A 25,574-nucleotide genomic window follows, 5' to 3' on the forward strand; every position below is an offset into this window, starting at 1 on the left:
ACTCCAGTATCCAGATAGTTCTGAACGAGGGGTATTTCAGTTAAAAAAAGAAAAAGAAAATAAAAAAAAAAAAAGAAAAAAAAAAAACACACAAAGACATGGGCGAAAATGTAAAATGTCGAAGACATTTTCTAAAAGGTGCAGTTGGCATATGGATGCATCCATAGCTGTAGAGGTAAGATGCGCCTTCAAATTTTATCATGGTATATAATTTTGATGTAAAATGTTCTCAAGATTATCTCAAAATCTATTTTTATATCTAATTATAAAGTTTTAAATTTAAAAAATGGTTAAAATGAAACAGATCTATAAACATATGAAAATCTTGAAAATAGATGGTGTAGATAATATGTTGTAAAATGCAGTATTTCTATGACTTAAAGTCTTTTTATTTTTCATGGTCATACATCTCGATGTCAAGATGATCAATCAAAAGGTTTTTCGACATTAAAACTACCTTTTCCAATGGATTTTTGAGGTGCATCCGTAGCCCTACATTATATGGTTGCAACCTTATATAAACTTTTTCCTTTCTTAAATATTACTAATTGTAAGGGTACAATTATAAGGGATTAGCATAAATTTTCCAAAGAAAAAATAATCAGACCATTTAATGCAAACATACAAGGAATATCTCAATAGCTGGAGCAGATCATTGTTCTCAAAATTTTCATCACAGAATGGCTACGGCAGCCAACACCACTAATAGAAGCAGAGCCGGAGCTCACCACCTAACACCCGTTGATGAAAGTGTGTTCTATACAGGTCCCAGAATTCCCCACTGTAAAAATGTAGTGTTTCAATTTAGCATCTCACATTGTAAAATGATGAGACCCCTTTTCCCTCTTTTATTGGATAAAAATTAGAACGGGCCCATACACATGCAAATGAATGGAAGTACGGAGTCCTGCAGAAAAGTGGGAAAAAAGAATTAATGACAGGAAGTTCGAACCTGACTTGAGGAAGACTAAATAATGAATAGCCCTTGGCGTCGAGGTGTGTATCAAGCATAAGAACTGATAACCGGGTAAGCCCCAACGCATCGATGTCTATCAATTTCTTGATCCTGCAAACACATAGAGCAAACGGTGAGAAAAGGAATTACCTGACAGACAAAAAACCACAGCTTGCTGGCATAGGAAGAATTGCTTTCCAGATCAAATCAGTAGTTAGCTGAGAAAGAGCATGGATTTTTAGGTAGATCTAGCATTTGCTTCTGAATGCGGATTCTTATATAGGAGATGAAATGAATTGATGAAGTGTGGAGGAAGTTCGCAGATGTTCAGACCTTGAAGGTGATTTCTCTCATCAGAAGAGACTGATGTAGGTGAATGTGCAACAATTTCTAGGAAATAATTGTTGGGCTTAAGAGATCTTTTTTGGCTACGGTCACCGGACAAAACCGGGAAAGTTGGTTTTGGCATTATAGAGCTAACAAAAAATTTGTCTCAAAGGGGATCATAGTAGTCACTTTGACATTGGAGCAAATAGTTATGGCTTACAAAGTTAGGAGCATCATATTAGGGTTTTTTAGGATGACTTTGTTTATTTTATTTTGCCAAGGACAAATGATTATTAAATGATTAAATTTTATTTGGAGTACTTGTCCTCCTTAATTAAGGACTAAAGCTATAAATAGGGTTACTACAGGGTTTTGATTTAGACATGGTTGAACCAGAGTTGGCCATGCAGCTTGATGTGTAAGTTTCCCCTTTCAAGTTCCAAACAAATTTTTGGATTTTCTTAGTCTTCTTATCATTTTATTTGATCTTGTTTGAATTTGCATCAAGGTTATGCCCACCAATGCTTGCTCTCATGTTTGTACAGACGCATGCATCACCTAAAGGATGGGCGTACCGAAAAAGGTCGCAAGTGATATTTTCCAGGGTTCCAAGCTTGCACTTTCAACAATTCAAATTTTCTTATCTTTATCTCCTATACCATGATGAAATGAATACATTCGGAAGAATTTAAATATGGCTCCAATAGGCAATAAGATGAAAGAAAGTAGACTTAGGTAGGCTAGCCGTGTGCAGCACAGACCCAATATAGCACTTGTTATGAGGTGTGAGTTGGTTCAAGTGAAAGGCTAAAAAGGACATAGTTGGAAGTAGTGACGGACTTATGGCCTCATTGAAGGTATGGCCCTTGATAGAGCAGAACAGCAGACCAGGATTTGTATAGTCGACCCCAAATAGTTGGGAAAATGTTGTGATGATGATGATGATCTCCTATACCATGATGTTCAATTCACCTTTTAGTGAGACTCTATTACTCGGACCATGTTTACCAACAATTTTAAGGTTAAAACTTTTAACATGAGAAATATCTTCAAAATGAAAAACAAATAAGCTTTTTATTGGTATTCAGAATTGCAATAATAATAAATGGACAAAACATATTCATTGCTGAGAGACCTTGTAAAGTAGTGAAATTGGATGGAGCAGGCCTCCATTTTAGCGAACGGAAGTTTGATTTACCATGAATGCAGTCCCAGCTCTTAACGATTCTATCCTTGAAGGACAATACACTTCATAAGTTAACATTCATAGGGATTGATCTGTACATGCTATGCATTCATGTTAAGGGTACTTTTGGCCTTCTTCGTTACACAAATGTAGTAAAATAAAGTATTTAAACAAATTATGGGCAAATAAAACCAGTAATATGAGATAAAACTTAGATCGTATTATGGGACATCACAGCTGCTTATTTAAACAATGTACCTCAAAAATTGTGACAAATGCAAATACCTGCTAGGAGTACCACTGGCAATATTTACACGTTTCTTTAGCAAGGAAACCTAAAATGAGAAAAAATTCTCCAATTAGTTTTGAACTTGACATCAACGAAAAAATTTCTAAAAAGGAAAAACCTCAACAGACCTAACTATTTTCAATTATACATCTCTAATATTAAATACATTGTCCTAAGATATTTGATCCTTTTCATGATATCCAAACGAGTAAATAAATAGAAGTCCACCATACTGAACAGAAATAGCCTTAGAATACAATAACAAGAGTTTAAGAAGTAAAACAAACAATGTAAAAGAAAGTCCCCAATAATTTACATACAGACTCGTGTCGATCGCGTTGACAAAACAAGTCACCACATTGACTCTTTCAAATTGATAAAAAATCAGACGAATCTTTAGTACTTTGAGTCCAGTTTTAAACAAAATTGCCTAGTAAGATACAGTTTCTACCAGTAGGGTGATTACATCCAAAATGACATATCATAGAACCATGCTAAATAGAAACTTCAGTTGGCCGATATAAAAGGAAAAGAAGCCATCAATACGAAAGAATAAATAAACAAAAGAATGAGAATGTGACTATACTATTGCTGTTGGAAGGAAAATAAGTTTATATAATTGCAGTTGGACCAATAGAAACATGAATTTCAATGTCCAAACCTGATCTTCCACTTTTATATGCTTGGCGAAGAGCTTTGCTGCGGGACATTCTTCAGTCAATGGTCGTACACCTCTACCAGAGAAATAATAAATGTTCAGATTGTCTGCTATTGAGTTAGCACTTAGCAATGAAGAAACACAAAAATTACAACTACGATAAATAAAGGGAAATTGATCAATGAGGATCCTTTAAATGAAAATCCACACATATATCTACGGATTGCTTACTATGTTATCTTTCCATACATAACTTGGAGGTAAGTTCTAATTGTTTCAAATGGCATTATTAATCTACACACCCAATTGCTCCTATGATTTTCTTATTTTTGCATCTGGTTTGAGCAAAGGGCAAGCTTTCTATGCTTCCCCTACAGCATAGAAGTTCTATCTTCCCTTTTATCCAACCATCCATGCCGAATGGAGGGTTAAGATTGCCCCAATCACAATGTCACGTCTCTACACTATTTTATTTTTAATTTTTTTTCTATAAACCATTTTGACACCAAATTTTGGACGTTCATTCCTCTATGAAACTCGCACTAGCGAAAAATATAAAAACAATATTTTCAATAAAATAAAACGACCAAAATACCCCTGAAAGCTTCAAGGGGTATTTTGGTCGTCGAAAATTTATTTTAATATTTTTTATAAGTGTGCCCTAATGAGAAGATGGCACGTACCAAATTTCATATTCATACAATTTGTATAAAAAACTAAAAATAAAATACTTTGAGACATCGGATCTAAGATCAAACGGTAAGTGGCTCTCTTGATCAAAATTGGACGGCTGGATGGTAGGGGGAGGATAAAACTTCTATGCTGTAGGGGAAGCATAGAAACCTTTCCCTTGAGCAAATCATCAAAATCTATTGAAGTGGGGGTTCTTGCGAGGGAGATGCTTCTCAGCTACTCGGCCATTTCCAGATTGTGGTTCCAATGAAGCAGAAGCCTGGTTGCTATTACAAGGTTTAAGAGTTGTAAATAAAAATTGGATATGGCTGGTCAATGAGGGAGACTCTAGCAATATCATGGCATGCAGTGACAAGGAATCATGCCCTTGGCACCTAAAAAACACGTTCCATGAAATCTGGGAGGGCATTTGTAGTTTAGAGGTACAATTCCAATCGCTCTTATAGTACGACTAATGATGAGGCCCATGCACTGGCTAGGTATAGCGTCCCTGGCATTTCAAAGATTTCTTAAGTTGTGATGAAATTTTGACTTATAAAGTTTTTGTAGAGTCCAGTGTACATAGGTTCAATTTTGTAAATGGAAAGGAAAGCACGTTCTTGTAAATGGATTTTATTTAACAAAATCAAAGTTACTGATTAAAAAAAAAAGGTCAAGTTATTAATCAAATATCACAGCCATGGAGCATCATAATTCTTGATGGACAAATTTAACTTGACTCCATATCATCTTTATGAGTTTAAGGAGGGATTACGAGATTATGAAGTGTATTTTAAATTCAATTATTCATTTAATCATATATTTCCCCAAGGGATACTTGCACTTCTATCGTTATTTTTACCTGAGTTGCAGCCAGAAGGCATTACTGCTGTCGCTAATGTGTATTATTTATCCTGACCCTAAGATCAGCATATTTCTCTGCTATTGGACAGCTAACATAATCCAATCCAGACTATGGCACAAACTCATTTTCCCATACGTTGTAGAAAGCATAAGATTCACTTGTTGAGAAAGAACAATTGCATGTCAGGCAGAATAAATAGCATTGCTTCAGAACTTGCCGAGTCGTTGAGAACAAAGACTTAATTCTACACCACTATGTTAAAACGTTACCATCCATTGTAGCAAGTTACAATCAATCATATGTCACACGGGAGAAATCCATCCATATTTTAAATGCAGCCATCCTTAGATTAAGACCAGAAGTTACTGATATCTACAGGACTTACGAATTGGGATGTATAGTCAGGAGTTTAAGGAATATATTCTAGAAGACAAAGTTCCAAAATGAATATATTTTTGAGACATGAAGCAAACCAAATAGTACTAAATGTATTGAAACCTCCTATCACAGGCATGCATCTCAATGGCACTAAATTTAACATAAAAATTAAGTAGTGATCATACTAGAATAGACCTAGTGACAAACCTTCCTTGTCCTAGTAAGCAAAGCAGTATAGTATTTTGTTTGTTGTAAACTAGCGTTGTTCCAGGTATGGAATTGCCCTACCTAAGCAATTGAAAATTTCATCTGATGATATAGTTCCCAAATAGAGCAGGGAACCACCAGTGGCCAAAGAATTAGCAAATGAATGCAGCAGAATATATGTTATGCATTACTCATTTTCATTATCACTTAGAAGGTCAAATGTTACAAGGGTAAGGAGACTAGATAATCCTCAAACAAAGTAAAGAAACAGAATGGCATGAAAACTTCATTAGATGGACAGTTGGACACTAGCAGCATAACCGTGTGTACATTACTAATATATCCATATCATTAAAAAAGGTTAACTTTATTTTTCCTGATCGGCTAAATTTTTGACAGTGCTCAACCTTAAGGTTCTCTGTTTCAGTTCCTAAACTCATCTATATTAGTGCCCCCAGAACTTCAAGAAGAATCCGTCTGCTTGCAACGTATAATCACACAAAAATCCTATAGAAAAATAAGCTAAAGCAGTAGAAACCTGAGAAGCTCCAGGGATCTCAGAGCAGATGCACTGATCATGAGTAAGGCAGGACACCCAGCATCAGCCCTTCCTTCGAGGAGATCTCCGCCATGCAGCACATCTTTCCATGAAGTTCCAAAAATAGCCTTAACATGTTTGCTTAAATTGTCGACAGACCTATCAAGATTCTGAGGAAGCTCCACAATGGCCGCATCTGGACATGAAAATGCCAATCTTGTATCAGAGAGTTGCTCATCAAATGAAGAAGACAAAGTTTATATGAGATGTATCATGTTGGCTTTGAGCTTGATGACTCTCCTGTAACCAAGATGGTTGGTTCAAATGAAAGCATATCCACCACCTCAAGGGAATTAGTGAGGATCACATTAACTTTATAATCAGATGAAGAAGATGGATCCAAGGAAGTTACAAAATAAGCCCAGATAAAGAAATCCACACTATTGTAAGTATTAAACTCTTATCCAAAAACCCCATGAGAAGAAATCATCTATAAGAATACTGAAATAGCTTGTTGTGCTCTTGGTGTGGCCCCTAGCTTTTATAAGCACTTGATCAGTGTATGAGTCTGTAGATCTTGAAAGACAAGGTTGTGCAAGTATTTAAAAACTATACAAAAAGATGAGTTAGTACCTGAGCTCCACCAATATCATTAGAACCCATTATGGATTATGAACAAGGAACCGATTAAGTCCACATTACAATAAAAAACCCAACTCAGGGTTTTCATTGAGCTTTTTATCAATTTTCAAATGGTGCTAGTGGACATGGGAGCAAACTAGTAGTACATTGTATTCTCTAGCATTATCTGCAAGCACATCAATAGCACTAAGTCCTAGCTCAAAATCAATGAACCGCATCAAATCTCAATGCATGCATCTCTGCTTCCAATACCAAAGTTTGGAACTAAATTAAACACAAAATACATTCAATTTCGATAAAAAATGCTCGTCTCGATGAAATTCTATTGTGTTATGCAATTATTCTGTTTTATTTCCATATGTCACAGTGGTTTCATTGAATTGCATTGTTTGTTGACCACAAACTGGGAAGCGGAGTCTTTAAGCTAAAAAATCGAACAGTTTTGCAACAGAAGAATGTACAATTGAAATCATATCTTCTTGTATCGAACCTCAATATTTGAACATCAAAAATAAAAACAATCAATCAATCAATTTATGGTCCCAAAAGAACTACAAAGAAATCGAAGACGATACAGATACAATTACTACCTGTGATTCCCTCCAACTCAATGGATGAGAGCTTGAATCCAATAGCAGCCTGAAATCGATCAAAAAACCACTCCAATTTTTGCGAAGGGGAGCTTTCAGGCGGGGGAATGTCGCGGTGGTCTCTTCGGGACTCCGGTTTCTTCGCATCGAGTGAGGCACTTTCGAGTTCAGGCTTCGGCTTAGATTTCGGTTTAGGTTTACTGGTCTTAGGTTTGGATTTAGGTTTACTAGGTCTGGTTTTGAAGGGGGTGGTTGTCACTTTGGCAGGGGGGCGCTTGTGACCCTTGTGCTTCTTCTGCTTAGGCCCACTCTGTTTCCCGCGCACCATGACTGCAAATAGTTGAAACTTGAAAATTATAAAAGCCCAAGGCCTCTCTCTCTATTGTGGGTGGAAGGGATTTGAACGGAAGACCAGTACTCTCTCTCTCCTTTCTCTCTCTCTAAAATAACGCGCGTTCCCAATGTTCTAAAGTTCAAACCAGGGTTTTTTATCCGGATAGTCCAGATGCGTACTGAGCTAGTTTCGGTAGGGTGTTGGTCTCGGTCGGACTACCCCTAAAACCACATTATATTTTTCTTTTTCGTTTTTAAGTTTATCTATCTTTTTAGGTCTTCTAAGTCCTTACACCACAAACCCCTATTTATACCTTTTTTTAGTTTATTTTTTCATATTTTTCTAGATCAATGACTCGGGACCAGACTCAAAGTTGATAGTCAATCTAGTAATCCAATCCAGATTTGTGGGTGAATAATCTGCTTCATCAATCTGGGCTTTGAAACATTGGTCCAAGTGCAATGATTTCTGGTTGTATCGTAAGTATAATGCAATCACATTTATAGAAAACCATATATTTTGACATTTGTACGACTCCAAATTTTACACACCTTTATTCATCCTCATAATCAATCTTAAGGAATAAAATATCAATTTGCACATTAGATATGGTCAAAATTAGTACCCTCCAACAACGAATCTCAACCGTCAATTCGGTAAATTTCAAGATCTAGACCTTGACAAATTCAAAATCACTTTTTTTTTTTGTTTGAACATTGTTAATCTAATGATAACACTATATAACAATTTTGGGAATAAAAAAATCATTTTGAGACCTATATCTAACATTCTCACAAAATGGACGGCTTATATTAATTGGGCTAGAAAAACATTTTTTAGGGCTTTTTTTTTTCTAAATTTTATTTTTTGTGATTATTCTTTAGAATGAAAAAAAAATTGTGTCAAACAAATATCTTTAACATAGTTTTTTAATGTGGTTACATTATATTATGGTACAACCGTTATATGAAATCATTGCTCTTGGTCCAAACTCTCTGCCTTGTGCTAACAAGAAGTTGGACCTAAATTGGGTTGACTCAGGTACTTTTTAGGGTAGGCCAAGCCTGAAGAGCCCAGCCTTGTTAAAAAACAGAAAGAGAAAAAAAATAAAAAGATTATACAAGGATGCAACCTTATAATGTAGAACTATGGACGCACCTCAAAAATCCATCGGAAAAGGTAGTTTTAGTGTTGAAAAAACCTTTGATTGATCATCTCGACATCGAGATGTATGAACATGGAAAATTAAAAGATTTTAAGTCTTAAAAATAGTGCATTTTACAACATATTATCTACACCGTCTATTTTCAAGATTTTCATATGTTTATATGTCTACTTGATTTTAACCATTTTAATATTTTAAATTTTATAATTAGATATAAAAATATATTTTAAGATAATTCTAAGAACATTTTACATCTAAATTATATACCATGAAAAAATTTGATGGTGCACCTTACCTCTATAGCTATAGATACATCCATATGCCAACTACAACAAAAAAATAAAAAAGAAAGTACCAAAACGAAAACACATGAAAGGCGGGCAATGGGCCTGGTAGCATGCCAGGGAGCTTGTTTAAGAGCCGGGCCACGGCCAAGCCATCTCAGCCCAAGGGCGAGTTTGGGCCTAACGGGAGCCACGGTTGGTCCTGCTGCGTTTTGCCTTTTATTTTTACTTTTGCTTTATGTTGAATTCCCTAAGGCCTGGCCAAATTGATCCTCTAGTATCTTGTATCAGCCCAGGCTCGATCCCAGGCCAAGTCTATCATGGCTCAGACCCAAGCCGATTCAACCCTACGTTGGTCACTTGAACCATAATTTGTTAATTTCTTCTACGCCAATATCTGCTAAACGCCCCATTGCGAGCTCCCCCTCTTCCCTCTCTCTCTCATGAGTCGTTCCCCAGGGACAAGGCCGGCCCAGGTCGATCCTCTATTGTTTTGGGCCAGCCCAGGCGCGACCCTTGGCCAAGCCGGCCATGCTTTTGACCTAGACCCGATTGCCCCAACCCAAAAATAAAAATATATATTTAAATATTTATGTTAAATATGTATAAATATATATAAATTGTTTAAATATTATAATTATATTTATTTAAATATCGAATATGAGCTCAGAAGCGGTTCAACCGATAAACCGACCAGTTCAACCGTTCTAACCGGAGAAGTCCCGAGGAGTTAAAAAAGCGTTAAAAAAAATAAAAAATACACAAAATCTAATAAAATATGGAAATTATATTTAAAGAATGATTAAACAAAACACATCCAAATGAAATTAAAAATTAATAAAAAAAATAGATTTTAAAGAGTCGATTTATACTAAGGGTATTTTTGAATTTTTTTTAAAAAAGATGGAAAAATATAAAAACAAATATTAATGGCCAAAAAAATTTCCAATCTTCGTCGTAATGATGAAAACATTAAAAAATACATTACAAACAAAATATCTTATTTTTAAATATTTTATATAAATTTAAAAAAAATATTTAAAATACTTGGCCAGTCACCAAAACAAACCAATGGCCCATTCCGATCTAACGGGGCAGTTCCAGTTAGACCGCCTGTTTTTTTTTCTTCAATGATTGAAATGTTAATTAAATATTATTAAACTATTACATTCACACCCGAACAATGTTCATGTCCAATATTTGAGCCCAAAAGCAACTGGATTGATCCAATTGTCGGACCTGGACCCAGACCTAGGTCTTGTGTGGACGTCCGGTCCCGGTCCATTCCCATCCCTAGAGCCAAAATTGATAAGTTTTATACCACTTGACCCATTACCAGCTCTAATGCTCTGTTGAGCTGTCCCGTAGTGTGTATGCGGGTCCACGTGAATCGCAGTGATGAGAAGAGGAAAGGAGGCTCGAAATGCGTATTCTTACACGCTTCACAATAAAATGGTGATTGAATCGCATCAACCGGAATGAATCACGGGCGCGCCTCTCTCTCTCTCTCTCTCTCTCTCTTTCTCCTCACGGTACGCCTTTTGGTCATTAAAAACTTCACTAAAATCTCCCAAAATAAATGTACTTTTAACTTTATTTATTTTTACCCTTGTGGGTTAAAGACATGAAGAATAAGCACTTAAAATTTTTTAGAACTTTTTGACTCATGGAGATTCTTTCTCTATATAAACCCAGAACACCAAATTCTCTAAAAGAGAAACAAAAAAAAAAAAATGACCTACATAGTCATTCCAATTTTAGTAGATTCCATAATTTTTTATACATAGTTTCTATGAGTCCATGTGCAACTGAATTGTGTCTTAAAAATCTATTTTTTAGATGGTTTTTTTAACTCAATTTTTAAAGATATGTAATTTTTAACGTGGAGATCATGAATAAGAATAAATAAATAAATTTTGAAATTTTAAAATAATAATTATATTAAAAAACATTTAGACCGTTAGTTTCAAATGTTTTTAAATGACCACCTATTTACATCCCTCTTTAAGATGGATGGTTTATATCTTGGTATCGTATACGTTAGAAATGCTGTCAACAAACAAATTTCCTTTTCTATATGGCTTTTTGGCCAATATAGCAATCTCTTTTTTTGCGTGAATCCCAAATGACTATTTTCTTGAGTGTTGAAGTCATAATCATTCTTTTCTTGGGAAGAAGGGGTTTGCGTTGAATCTTAGGGTATATAGAAATACAGTGATTTGCAAATTAAATAAATGATGAATTAGGAATGTGGTTATCAAATTCGTTCAAAGTGTCAATTAGTACAATCTTGTATAAAGTAAAAAATTAGTATAACATCAGTCAAAATCAATGTTTGACCACTTTTTATATAGTCTTCCAACATGTAGATAAAGTTAGGGAGTTTAGTTTTTTAATTATTACACTTTTAAATATCTATTCATGCTTTATTTTATTTCAAATTTCTAAAATCCAGTTCAACAAGTTCGACTAATGATTAAACCATTTTCAATAGACCAAATCCCTTACCCGTTCTATGGTCGTCAAATCCCAACAACAACGGCTACAAATGAGTCCCGGTGCCACTTTGAAAAAGCTCCCAACAACTACCCTTTGATGGATGCAGCCATTTGAATTGTGGGCCCTTGATTTGAACTCAAGACCTAAACTCATGTATATCCCCTCTTGTACGCCAACCTTCAGAGCCTTTCTCCCATTTTCACTCTATTTAAAATGAGTAAAGCTTACATATATACTATATAAACTAAATAGATTTTATGGATATAATATACAAACTGAGTAGATTTTATGGGGACTATATTTTATCAATCTCAATGGCACACATTAATTGAAAGTGGTGGGTGCACTTTCATCCATTTTCTTTGAACGCATAATTTTTTTTTTTTTTTTGTGCTCCATGCACCTCTCCACAAAATTCGAGGTTAAATTTATAAATAAAAAAATAAAAAATAAATAATTAATAATTACAATACACACTGGCCATTGGATGTGATAGGATTGAATCATAGCCATCCGGCATGTACCGTTTCATAAGCCGGCTGGCTCACAAACATGTTATATGTGATTTAAACCTCTGATTAGCCATTTTAAAGGCTAAAACACACACGTGCGCACTAAATTTCAATTTTTTATTATATATCTTTGATTAATTTTATGTGGGCACGTTGTTTTTCAAAAAAATTATACTCGAATATTTATTTATATGAATTAATCATATAAGCCGATCAGCCTATAGCAAAGCACCGATGACCAATATCAAAGGAGAATATGAATTATGCGAGGAAAAGCCTAGATTTATATGTTGATAGAAATATAATTTATAGATAAAAAAATTTTGATGGACCCAAAAATTTTCACACATGTATATCTCATCGAGATACTCAACAAAATAAATAAAATCATATCAAAACTTTAAGGTGGTTTCCACCCTTTTTTTCACCTCTTCTGCTTTGATCTTGGCTGTCCTATCTGCACTTTATTGTAGGCCAGCTGGCTCATAGAATCTTCGCTTTTCTTACTGGTTATATATTTCCATTGATTTCTCAAGAAAAAATTAACTATTTTCCCTTTAAGTCATTGATTTAAACATTTTATATCAGTAAAACTGTCGCTCTTACTGTTTGACTTCACCGAATTCTTTACCCCCTCCCAAATCATGAGAAATAGAATAATATGTAAGCAAACTTTATAGGTCTGCTCACACATCATACTTTACCAACAAGACAACACAAGTCTCACTCATCTCAAGCAAAAATAATTTAGGAGAAATTCAACAGAGAAGATCACTAGCCATTGGGATCCCAATGCAATCAAATCCCACTTTTCTATATTAACAAAGTGTTACCATTTTCAATAAAATTTTAAAGTTGTATTCAAATTTGTTATAAATTATGTATATTACATTGCCCTTGGACATATGAAGCATACTTTTTGGGATAAATTACAATTTTGAGAAATTTGTCAATCAAGGAGTTTTCAAGAATTCATGACCTTTAAATACTTATAATGAGAAATTTATCTTTCTTCCTCTCCTTTCTTCATCTTATTTTTCCTCATAATATTTGTAGGGGTGGCAACGGATCGGGTTGGGACGGGACAGGGTCCAGCCGGACCCGAACCTAGACCTAAAGTCACAGGACTTGGACGCAAACCCGAAATTATAATGAGGGACCTAGATCCGGACTTGACCCAAAAATTTAATATACGTATTTAAATATATTTAGTTATTCTTCATAAATTAGACTCGAACATGGACCCGAACACAACTAGACCCAACCCAAACCCAAATAGTGTTCGGATTCAAAATTTGGATCTGGATCCGACCTGCCGAATCCAATTTTTAGACCCATATCTGGACTTGGGTAGGGTCTACCTTTAGTTCCCAAGTCCGGTCCAGGTTCAATGCCAACCATAATTGGATCACAATCCTCCCCAAAAGTTTAGGGTAGAAGGGATGCGACAAACATAAAGGGACAATTAGGACAAACAACTTGAAAAGACAAAGGTATTCTGGTATTCCATAACTTTTTCATTGCTACTTTTTTGCTTTTTTAGGCATTTGAATATGACTACTGTGCATATGTAGTTTGTTAGGTAATTTAGTTGATAGAGGGGGTGCGGTTTTTGTAAGGCTGTGGTTGGTAAGGCTGGACCTCAAAACCAAATCGAGTAGCGCAATTCAGGCATTGAAAGCCCTTGTCATGGCTAATAAATCATAATTTACTCACACGGGAGAATTTGAAGTTAAAAAAATGGTACAAATGAGTAACGATCATCTCTTGTGTTATGAAGTGCACCAAAATATACTTTTTTTCCTTGAGGATCAAGTAACTTTGTTGAGCCAAAATAGTTCGTGTTTAGATTTGATTAGGACCTGTTTGGCAGGGAGTCTAGCTCATGTAATAATAAATAATAATAATAATAATAATAATAAATGAGAGATTATGCCCTCTTTTGAGTTTTGTAAGGGAGTATGCCTCAATAACTTTTCACAAGATCAAACTTTTACTCAATCATCAATTCTCCATTATTTTTTGTTTTACAAATAAAAGACACATTCTCTTTAAATACACTTAGTAGAATAAAAATAAAACCACAAACAAAAATAAAGTTTTATCTCTCTCTATTTTTCACATACCACTTTTTAAATCCACCCGTATGTCTCTAACTTCATATCTTGAAAAATAAAGTTTGATATCTTTTGCCACTCTCTTTTCACATTTTCTTTCTTTTTTTCATTTTATGCTAGGCTTATCAACCTATTGAGAGATAACATCGTCAACCCTAAAAAAATACAAACTATATCATCATAAAAAATCTATCCTACCAACTCCCATAACGATTTTATTATTCTGCAATCTCTACATCTAAAAATGAAATAATAACTTTAAATCAAATTAAAATCTCAAATAACATATTTTCTAAAATTTAAAAAATAAAAATTTAAAAATTAAAAATTAAAAAACCTTAATTTTTATTTACATCACTAGCCTAGACCTAAATGGGCTGGGGTTGACTCAACCCTCTCTCTTTACACATATAATTGATTTAATTTTGACCAAGGCTGAGCATTTTAGTGGTAAGAACCACTAACAAATTTTTTAAAGCTCTCAAAAGATCTCAATTAATATTAAAGTGATTTTATTTTAGTTTGTCATTGTTTAGGGTTGCAAACCCTAAACAAGTTTAGCAATTTGTAAATATTTTGATGACCCTACTCATCTAGAGTTCCCAAGCTTGAATAAAGGCAAATAGATATTTTGAAAAAAATATTTTTTGGGGGTATCTCATTAAATGATATAAGAAGTATGAGGACTTTAAGCTTTCTCTTAACCCATCCCATATTTAGGTAAAAGTGTTGGGTTGTGTTAGATTGATAACTAGCTCAAAAAAAATTTAAAATCCCAAACCTATAATATCTATTTGCGATGATCTTATTAAAATAAAAATTTAAAAATAAACCTCCAATAGTATTTGGGATCTTTTGGCCTCTTAATTGCTTCACCTATTCCAATGTATATCTAAAATAAGAACCTTTGTCATTTTACATAAAGGAGAACAAAATGCTCCACTTTTGGGGATTGGATCCCACTTTCATTTTACACTAATACCAAGAGCAAGCACCAGTCAAGGGCATTTAATAAGTTAAAAAAATATTTTAAGGGCAATTTATTAATTATAAAAACATATTTTAGTCATTACAAAAAAATTATAAGGGAAAGTTTATATACAATTGAGGCTCCAAACAATCAAATTTAAGCCTACCTCAAAACTTTCATTAGAAGATATTGTTTTGATGCCCAAATATCTTCAAATTGATCATCTTGACATCAAGGTGCATGGACATGAGAAAAAAAATAGATTTCAAGCTTTGAAAATAGTGTATTTTATACCGTATTTTTAATCAATCAAATTTTAAGATTTTATAGCATTTATAGATCTGTCGATCTACACTATAATCTTTAAACTTTATAAATAAATATAAAATTATATTTTAAAGCTGTCACAAAGATTTTCAATATTGAAACCACATTTCTCAACACTATTTGAAGGTAGGCTCTAAGTTGATCGTTTAGAGCCTAGGTATATAGAAACCGCACCTAAATTATAAAAGATATTTTAGTTGTTACAAAAATTATAGAATCACGGTAACAGTCTCCCCGTTCATTGAAACTCTTCAATGTTCATATAAAAAACGGTCTTCTCAATTAAAAATAATATTTAATTATTATTAAATGTTTTATTCAATTATTTAATAAATTAATAAAACAGTATTAAGATAATAACATATTTAATTTCAAATAAATCAACATCAATATTATATAGATGAATACTTTTTCATTTACATTTTCTAAATTTGTTGCTATAAAATATTAATTAACATTTTAATAATCATATTTATTTTCATTAATATTTGGAGATTAAGTCTTTTTTACCGCGCATTAAAATTGTGTCTAAACCCTAAATTTTAAATTCGAAATCTCACCCTCCTTTTTTTTTAAATTTAAAGCGACTGGGCATCTGTGGAATGAACAACGAAGCCGTTTAGAAAAAACAAATAAAAAATTTATAATTCTTTAAAAATAATAAATAAAAGTGATTTAATGCTACAAGGAAGCGATCCTTTATTGTTTATATTCTGGCGTTTCTCTCACTATAAACTCTCTTTCTATCTCTTATTTCCCTCTCTCTCTCTCTCTCTAAAATCCGATGTCCAAACGCCGCTGCTCTTAACGCTGCCGCGAAATTAATTTTCCGGCGATTTTTTCAGGCAGATTCAAGGTAAGACATTGACCCCAATTTTTACTTTTTTTCAGAATTTGGTAATATTATTTGGAGGAATTCAGTTGAAGATTGATCTTAGTCTTTGATGATCTATTATATATATATATATATATATATATATATATATATATATATATATATATATATATATTTCTGTTTGTTTTTGGAATTAGCGGTGAATATTGGATTCTCTTCCTAAGTGAATTGGGAATATTGAATTATGTTTAAGTTTTATTGAAGAATATTAGTTTTTTATGGGAATTTGGTGATGATCTTTTTATTTCTGTGAATTTATTTTTCGGATTTAAGGGTTTTGGGGGGTTTTATGAGTATGGGCGAATTTTTTAATTTTTTTTGAGTTTTTTTTTTATATTGTTTACAGTGAAAAGACCTATTTATTTATTATTTGTTTTCTGTTTTAAGCAAATTGGGGTCGTATGAATTCTTTAAAAGAAAGAAAATTTTGCTTTATTTGTTTTTATTCGATTGAATTTCTTATTTTCCATTTTGTATTAATTACAGCAAATCTGAGTACATTGAACCTTCTATTACATCGAATAATACCTTTTTTTTTTTTTTTTTTTCAAGTTTTATGTTAATTTGGATTTCAGCTCTTGATATCTTTTTCTTCATGGTAAACTATGTTCTATTGCTAAATTTCTGAATTTTCTTTTATGTTAATAATAAAAGACATTATATCTCAATAATTTATTCTAGCTAAATTCTGATCTGGTATTCTGGGTTTCTACTTGATTTTTAAGCTTTCTTGTTGGCACAGTCCAGGTAAAACTGGTTTTGATCTTCCTGAAATCAATGCCTTATATATATATATATATATATATATATATATATATATTACGATTTCTGAATTGATGGGAGACTTATTTGAAATGACTCTACTGTTATAGTTCCCTGGAATTGGTTTAGTTGGAACAGTTGGTTTGTGATATTTTCACCATTATAGAGCTCTGTCCGTTACATTATCATATGTTCTTCTTTGCCTGCTTTGTACATTGGAGCGAAACATACTTGGGAGAAATCAATAGCCGTAATGCACATCCATTTTTTATGACATTAGTGCATTTTACAGAAATCATACAAATTTTAGTTGAAAAATTAGTGAAAAATGGCTTAATTTTCGAAGAACAGTATCTGGTGAAATTGAAGTGTGGTTCCATGTGTTGATAAATTCTCCAGCTCCAGGTTTACGTATGGGTGGAAGATCAGAATTCCCTCTAGCTTGTAATTGGTAGTTAGACAGTCCTTAGAAAGCAAGTATTGTGATTTCTTTTATTTTCTGCTGATATTTGGTAGTCAAGGGATCACTATTTTTGTCAAAATTCGAACATAGTAGGAATTTCGTACTGCATGTATCTTACTTCTATTCCAAATGGTTTACTTTTTGCCATTCTTGGCAGATCTTTTTGCAATATGCATTCCAAAGTTTTCACCAAATTTTCTTTATATTATGAGTTAGTGAACCAAAATTTATTTATTTTATGAGTTAATGAACCAGAATTTATTTATTTTATGAATTAATGAATTCCACATTTTCCTAAAGAGAAAAAAAAAAGAAGGAAAAAGAAGTCAAATAACTTTTAAGCCCCAAACTGATTGGAGAGGAGCTTTAGTGCAGAGTTCAACTTATGGGGTTGGTAAGCATTCTTGTTTCTTTGAGAACCAGTAATTTCACACTGCTATGCAGCTTTTTCCTCCCTCTATCTTTTCAGTTTTCAGTGACAGTGTTGTATGCTGAATTGAATTGCACATGTAAACCATTATCTGTTATATTTAGCCAGTATTCCATGCCTGTATAATTTGAATTTTGAAGCATACCCAGACCATTTGTTGGTTTTCAAGTCCTCAAGTAGGGAGTTCATCATTACTGGGAAGGTCAATTTCCTAACAAGGTGCCACTTTTACAGAAGCCTTTGTGCTCTTTCGCTCTCTCTCTCTCTCTCTCTCTCTCTCTCTTATTTTTGTTGTCGTACTTTTATACCTGAGGAAAAAAGGCTTCACTGATAAGCGGTTTCATACTGTTAATGTCTTGGCTGCTGTCCCCTTTTCTTTTTTCTGTTTTTCCTGTTCACCTGTGAAAGCATATCAACCTGCATTCTCTTTTTAGTGGATACAAATGTACATTAGTTCACCTGTCAATTCTGTTTCTTATTTCTCTTTTTGTTGCCTGGACATGATTATGAGCACAGCTAGAACAACCTTTTCTTTTCTTTTCTTGTGTTGTTTTCATATAGTTTGATTGTATAGGATATGAAACACCCACTTAATGGTAAGTGTATTTGAGAGGTTTCACCTGATGTATGTAACTTAGTGTTTTACTTCACTTCTGTTACGCAAATAAAATGTTTGGGTTTCTTCTCGAAAGATCATTTTCTCTATCTCTTTTTTGATACAGCTGGTGGACTAGGACTGATGAGAGATGCAGAGATCTCGCAAAAATCGTCAAAAAAGAGCAAAAGCTCTAGAGAGTGCAGCTTTGGAAAGTAAACAGTGGTACAAGGTATCGCTGTCTCTGGTATTTGTTATTTGGGGTCTTGTTTTCCTGCTTCTGTCTTGGAGGGGTCACAGTGGTGGTTTCGGAGGTAAAACCTCCTCTCTAATACTGAACTTGGTAGATTCAAGTTATGGTCTCCATGATTTTTGATATCAGTTGTCTTTGTTTCCTAACCAAAATAGGTGTTTTTAAGGTGCAGACGCCCCATTAATTTATTCCTTGAGTTTTGATAAAAAAAATCCTGCCAAAAAAAATATATATTTTTTCAATTTTTTCCATTTGATCTCAAATTCATATCTGAGTTTCACCCAAGATCTTTGGTTTAAATGGGTTGAGGGGTTAAACTTTCAAAGGAACATTATGTGAAGTGGCTCAGCGCATTTGACAATTTTAAACTGTTCTCATTCTGTTGGCTAGCTGAAAGGGCCCAGCTCTACTGCTGCACTGAAAATGAAACCAAACCGAACTGGAAACCATAATTTTGAATCATGGCGATCTTGTTTTCCTTTGCTCTTGCATTCTGGTCAGAAAGGGATTTGTATATTATGAGACCATTTATCTTTATTACAATACCAGATGTCAAATTGGATGGGTTGGGGTGTGTCACAAAGTTCGAGAGATTTTGTTTGAACTTTGATTGTAATGAATGAAACATTTACAGCCATCTGATTTGAAATCTGATGGGCATCAATGATTGTGACCTCCTTGTAGTAACAGTAAATGGTTTCTTTGTATACTTTTCCTATAAAAAAACATACGATCTGTTATTCAAATATTGTTGCTATGCTAAAATTTTTGTGAATCTGATCTTCAACTTGAAATTGGTTTAGAGAGAGAAATTCCCAATGCTCAAACTTCACTGGAGGAATTCCAGAATAAAACCCAGAGTTCATTTTTCCGTGATACTGATGTTATTGAGAACTATGAAGAGAACTCCATCGATGAACCACCATCCAATAGGAACACTCCGATTAGTGGAGAAGATTACCCATCTGATATTCCTCAACTGGTCAGCAATCATGAACAGGGCTGGCCTGGGGATGAAACTGTGAGGATTGCCAATGGTCCATCAAAGGAGGAGAAAGGAGCAATGGAGATAGATAATTTAGAACCTCCTGTAAAGCTTCCATTGGATTCAAAAGTTCTCACTGATGAAGAAGGAGAGCACCCCAATTCTTCAGAACTGAAAGTTGAAGAAAGCCGTGGAGCTCAAAAGAGTAACAGATTATCTCATGTTGCCACCTTAGCTCTCAATGAGTTTAAAAGCAAAGCAATTAATTCCAAAGGCCAGTCAGAATCTGGACGCCGTAAAGGCATTGTTCACAGATTAGAACCGGGTGGGAAAGAATACAATTATGCTGCCTCTTCTAAGGGGGCCAAGGTTTTGGCTTATAACAAGGAAGCAAAGGGAGCCTCTAATATACTGAACAAGGACAAGGATAAGTACCTTAGAAACCCTTGTTCAGCTGATAACAAGTTTGTTATAATAGAACTATCTGAGGAAACCTTGGTGGACACCATAGACATTGCAAATTTCGAGCACTATTCTTCTAATGTCAAGGATTTTGAGATTCATAGTAGCTTGGTTTATCCGACAGAGGCATGGATGCCTCTTGGCACTTTCCAAGCAGGACATGTGAAGCATGCACAAAGGTTCCCACTACCTGAGCCTAAATGGGCCAGGTATCTCAAGCTTGACATGATTAGTCATCATGGGTCTGAGTTTTATTGCACCTTAAGTGCAATTGAAGTGTATGGGGTCGATGCTATTGAGAGCATGCTTGACGAAATGAGAAATTCAGAAAATGGATTTGCGTCTGAGGAATTACCAGAGTCTCGATCTGGTTCGATACAGGTTGAGCCTCCTGATAGTGGTGAGGATGAGCTCACCCAACTTTTTGATGGGGTTGAGGGTTCCTCTGTTAAAGTTTCAGGGTCTCAACAAGGTGACATTGACCATGAATCTCGACCTGATGGGCCCGGCTCAAAGAAAGAAATGTTGAAGAAAAATATGGTTGGCAGGATGCCTGGGGATACTGTTCTTAAGATTTTAATGCAGAAAGTGAGGTCTTTGGAGCTCAACTTCTCGGTTTTGGAGCGATTCTTGGAAGAATTGAACAACAGATATGGGATTGTGTTTAAGGATTTCGATGGGGAAATCACAGAGAAAGCCTTGGCTTTGGACAATATCAAATCACAAGTGAATGACCTGATGCAAATCAAAGAGATCTCGGTATGTAACTATACCTGAAACCATAGTTTTTCTCACTGATTTCTTGATTTCTTAACTCAAATTTGGTCCTTGGCACAATTTATTTATTTACTTTTCATTTCCATAATTATTTGAATTTTCTTTTTTTCTCAGGTTAAAGACATTCGCAAGCTCATTTCCTGGAAGTCTGTCATTTCATCTCAAGTGGAAAAAATGGCAAGAGACAATGAGCTCCTTAGGTTAGGATCATTCTTTTTTGAGGTCTTTTTATTTTAATTTTTCTTCACTGTTCTCTATAGAATGGGCAAAAGGAGATCTGTTTTCATGCAATACCTCATTTGTGATTATTCTTTAACATACGGTATTAAAAATATTACATATAGTCCATAAATTAAAAACACCAAATGAAAGTTTCTAAGAATGTCGTGCAGATTATGCAGTTTCAGGTTGGGAAATTATGCCATAATCCAATGTAATGGGGCATGCCACTACTTTGAAGAAATTGTTGAACTTATATTACATCTGATTTCAGTCTACTAAACATTGGACAATGTCATGGAAAAGACTACTATAACCAAATGGAGTATGGTTATGTGGTGATCTGGAAGGGCATCCACCCTCTGGTCCCGATGATGAACAGTGAATATTGCCTGTACTTATGGGGGAATCCTAGTGGACTCCACTACAGTTAATCTTCATTTTTATCATCAGGAAGGGATGGTGGATGATCTTCGGAATACTATATACCATACCCCCTTTGGATAATGGTATGCATTTCATATCTACTTCTGTAGTGTGGGAATACCTGATGCAGAAATACACTGGGCTTGATATGCATGCTTATGGATGCTTAAATTATTAATAGTTAGCGTTGTGATTGTCTGATAGTATTTTTGGACATCATAGATATATCTGACTTGGAAATGTACTTGCTTAGTGTAACTCCTGATGGTCATAAAACATTCAACTCTGGGCATGGTGGGATGCCACAAGAAAGCACAGATGCATGATGTTAAAGAATGTGGATCCCTTAGTGATTGATTTTTAAACTCATTCAATGATGACCTCCATGGATTCACCTATGCATCCCTGTTTGCGTGTGTGTATGTGCGTGTGCACATGAGTGTGCGTGTGTGTGGAAGTTACAGTTGGGTGCCTGCCAACTTGTTTCATGCATGGATACCACTTATATGTGAGCCTCTTTGAGATGAAGGCAGTCATGTCACTTAATTTGTGATGTATATGCACAGAGCTTTTATTAGGATAGGATGGTTTCTGTAGTATAGCCTTATGATTTGTTGGGAATTTGGAGGCCAATGGTGGAGTGGAAGAGAGAGAGGAAGATGAAGAATCAGGGGATACATGAAACACTGGAAGTAATTTTTTCAGGATAGATAGAATAAACCAATTAGGGGCTAAACAGAGATTCTCCTTTATATTGTGTCATCAGAGATGGAAGTTGAATGGTGAAATTGGAATGATGGATAGAATGCCAAGGAGTCTCATAAACATGGCACTTTTGAATTTGTTAGTTTTCTCTACCAGTTTTGACAAATGTGGCCGTGTCTAAGATACCAACTCTAATAAATGCACCTTAGTGTCAATTCTAGATTTGCAAAACATTGCTTAAAGATTAACATTCCTATTTTAGCTTTAGAAACCACTCAAGAGAAATCCAACACCACTCAAAAGATTAACATTCCTATTTGGAAAACATTGCTTACCTATTTGAGACTTGGTTATTCTATTTGGAGCTTGTAATGTTTGGTCGGGGTTGAATGTACCAAAATATTTATGCTTGGCTATTATGACCATTTAATGTATAATTTCCCAATGTTTTCAATGTGCTCAAGAATGTTCAATTCAATGAATTTAGTGATATCAGTCCATATATGTATAACTTTGCTTGATGATGGATGAGTTTGTAGTTTTTATTTTTCATTATGGTTTTAGTAGATATATGTATCCTTGTTTGTTAGTTTTATATATTAGGGAAAGTATACTGTGATCCATATGACTAGAAAATATATGGTTGTTAGTGTCATCACCCTCCAATAATCACACTATGGTGATGGAGGCATGTCAGATTTTTGCCAAACCCACCCCCCCCCCCCTCACACACACACACACCTGGGTCTCCATCACTGTCCATCTACTGATTGGACAGTATGGCTCTAATAGATGTTCTATAATCATATGGATCATAGTATATTTTTCCTTATATTATCCGTTTTTATGACCATAGATATTTAGAGTCATATGGATAACAAAAAGAATAAAAAAAAAATCTGTTCCCCAGTTTCCTTTTCAGAATCTCACAGTTTCTATTTGTTTATTTTTTGTGAATCCCAGATTGCAATTTGAAGAAGCTCAGGCTGAGCTAGTCGATATTGAGAACAGAAGCCTTGCTGTGTTGTTCACTAGTTTCGTTTTCGTATTGTTTGCTGCTCTAAGACTATTTATAGGAATGATTTCGAGGATTTTCTACAGAAAACATGATCAATCCAAGCAGTTTTGTAAGACGAGTTCAGCTTGGTTTTTTGTAATATTGAGCAGCACTATTGTAGCATTCATCCTCTTGATATAAGTACTGTACAGCAAAAGGGTTCATAAATAAAATGAAAAGTGGTATTCTTTTGTTTCTTGGGCGTCAATAACTGGGGCACTGTTTTACCCAACTTTATGATATCCCCCCCCCCCACCCCCACCCCCACCCCCACCCCCGATAAAACATGTTTAAAAATTCTAGATGGTATGATAGGGGGGGGGGAATACCGAAAGCAGGGGGGTTTGAGGAGTGTTTCCAGGGAGTACTGCGGTTGATTAGGTTATCATATTGGGAAGAGGAAGTATATGAGTGCGGTTGATTGGATATCATATTGTGAAGAGGAAGTATGTGATGATCCATATGATCATAGAAAAATCTATAGTCATAATTGTCAAGACGGTCGGATCGATAGATGGATATTGATGGGAGAGACTGACCCATCAAAACAAAATGATCCAGGTGATAAATACTGCTATGTTCATCTCCGTCTATTCATTGATCGGATGGTGATATACAACATTTGCATTCGTAATATCTCTATGGGTCATATGGATCACAGTATGCTTTCCTAATCTCAAAGGATGTTTGGTGTTGTAGTTTTCCATTCTTTTTTTTTTTTCAAATGCAGCTCTCAATTTTTTCTTTTTAAAACCATGTTGATGTTTTCCTGAAAAAAATGGCTAGTTTGGGATGGCAGAGTTGGTGTGTTTTAACATGAGTTAAACACGACTAAAGCAAAACGAGTATTTTCTTGCTGCGAGGTTAAATGGATTGGCAGCTATAGAAGTGTCTTTCAAATTAGGAGATTTTGAAAAGGAAAGAGTTTATATAAGGTTGCAACCTTAAAATGTAGAATTAAGCTGTACCTCAAAAATCCATCATAAAAGGTTGTTTTGATATTGAAGTCTAATTGATCATCTTGACATCGAGATGTATGAATATAGAAATAAAGAAAATAAGATAAATTATAAAAAATATTCTTTAATTTTTGGATTATTGGAAATAAATTCTAAACTTTTTCAAAACTTCATTCATACCTTTTTTCTTCACTTTTTGCATTTTTTTTGACCAAAATAACATTCATGGTAGTCTTAGGATCATGAAGATATCATGGTAGACTCACTACCGTGATGGTCATGGGCGATTTAATGTTTTGAAGCATCACGACACTTAAATGGCCGTGATGGTTGTCAAGAAGTACCATGGCACTTAAGAATTTTTATGCCCCGTGACAATTAAATTAGAACCGTGATTGTCCAATAAACCATCACAGTTCTTTAAGTGCCTCGATGCTTCAAAATTACATTTGACTTACAGCCCACCATGACCATCACGGTTTTCAATAGATCATGATACCTTCATGGTTCGAAGACTACCGTGAAGGCTATTTTTGTCAACTCACCCAAAAAAAGGGTATATATGAGGTTTTGAGAAGTTTGGAGTTTATTTCCAAGAATTTAAAACTTAAGTTATATTTTTTTATAATTTTTCAAAAAAAATATTTTGAGTCGTAAAAATAGTTTATTTTGTAACACATTATCTGGACCGTCCATTTTCAATATTTTGAAGTGTTTATAAATCTACTTGAGCCATTTTTGGAGTTTAAGATTTTATAATTAGAGATGAAAATAAATTCTCTAGCCATTCTAATAAATTTTAACACCAAATTATATTTACGATAAAATTTGGAAGTGCGCCTTCGTTTAAGGTTACAACCTTGTATAAACCACACCCTTTTTGGAAACGGAAAAATAAGTGTTTTAGAATAGTTCCAAAGCCACACGTATCCAAATATAGAACCTTTGGTTGAATATTATGAAAGTATTTTTGAGGCAAAATGCAATCTACACAGAACAAAGATTATATGAATAAACTGTATTGACCTGGAAGTACAGGAATGGGCAAGATGGTTAACTATGGGGTTGAGC

General features: G+C 34.4%; 2 protein-coding genes across 5 annotated transcripts; one reads left to right on the forward strand and one right to left on the reverse strand.

Moving 5' to 3' along the window:
• Nucleotides 1–513: 513 nt before the first annotated feature.
• LOC18427748 (U3 containing 90S pre-ribosomal complex subunit) lies at nucleotides 514–8,115 on the reverse strand. 3 transcript variants are annotated; one of them, XR_016043775.1, is made up of 7 exons: nucleotides 7,308–7,890; nucleotides 6,076–6,271; nucleotides 3,419–3,491; nucleotides 2,754–2,803; nucleotides 2,418–2,509; nucleotides 953–1,066; nucleotides 514–781 (listed from the first exon to the last, which is right to left on the reverse strand). XR_016043775.1 is itself a non-coding variant. In XM_006836794.4 (6 exons), the coding sequence occupies exons 1-6, from the start codon at nucleotides 7,633–7,635 to the stop codon at nucleotides 703–705; spliced, it is 840 nt and encodes a 279-aa protein (XP_006836857.1). In that variant the 5' UTR covers nucleotides 7,636–8,115; the 3' UTR covers nucleotides 514–702. The 3 variants fall into 3 exon arrangements, 1 of the variants encoding a protein (XP_006836857.1); XR_016043776.1 differs by having other exon boundaries at nucleotides 2,418–2,514; XM_006836794.4 differs by lacking the exon at nucleotides 2,418–2,509 and having other exon boundaries at nucleotides 7,308–8,115.
• A 7,974-nt stretch (nucleotides 8,116–16,089) lies between these two features.
• LOC18427749 (Galactose-binding protein) lies at nucleotides 16,090–23,739 on the forward strand. 2 transcript variants are annotated; one of them, XM_088851140.1, is made up of 5 exons: nucleotides 16,090–16,371; nucleotides 18,788–18,974; nucleotides 19,717–21,119; nucleotides 21,252–21,337; nucleotides 23,451–23,739. In XM_088851140.1, exons 2-5 carry the CDS (start codon nucleotides 18,812–18,814, stop codon nucleotides 23,683–23,685), a joined length of 1,887 nt encoding a protein of 628 aa, XP_088707266.1. In that variant the 5' UTR covers nucleotides 16,090–16,371; nucleotides 18,788–18,811; the 3' UTR covers nucleotides 23,686–23,739. The 2 variants fall into 2 exon arrangements, with proteins under 2 accessions (XP_088707266.1, XP_088707267.1); XM_088851141.1 differs by having other exon boundaries at nucleotides 16,124–16,371; nucleotides 18,788–18,892.
• Nucleotides 23,740–25,574: the final 1,835 nt, after the last annotated feature.

This window comes from Amborella trichopoda, chromosome 11 (genome assembly GCF_054954075.1).
Source record: "Amborella trichopoda isolate Santa Cruz 75 chromosome 11, AtrichopodaSantaCruz75HAP2 v2.0, whole genome shotgun sequence".
NCBI classification, from domain to species: Eukaryota; Viridiplantae; Streptophyta; class Magnoliopsida; order Amborellales; family Amborellaceae; genus Amborella; species Amborella trichopoda.

Bases quoted from the DNA above. Each gene is read 5' to 3' on its own strand.
- LOC18427748 (XM_006836794.4), bottom strand. From the start codon at position 7,635: ATGGTGCGCGGGAAACAGAGTGGGCCTAAGCAGAAGAAGCACAAGGGT. The intron at 2,804-3,418 runs GTTTGGACATTG...TTCTCATTTTAG, and splicing joins ATATAAAAGTGGAAGATCAG to GTTTCCTTGCTAAAGAAACG. The intron at 1,067-2,753 runs GTATTTGCATTT...ATGTGTTTGCAG, and splicing joins GCCAGTGGTACTCCTAGCAG to GATCAAGAAATTGATAGACA.
- LOC18427749 (XM_088851140.1), top strand. From the start codon at position 18,812: ATGCAGAGATCTCGCAAAAATCGTCAAAAAAGAGCAAAAGCTCTAGAG. The intron at 18,975-19,716 runs GTAAAACCTCCT...AAATTGGTTTAG, and splicing joins TCACAGTGGTGGTTTCGGAG to AGAGAGAAATTCCCAATGCT. The intron at 21,120-21,251 runs GTATGTAACTAT...TTTTTTTCTCAG, and splicing joins TGCAAATCAAAGAGATCTCG to GTTAAAGACATTCGCAAGCT.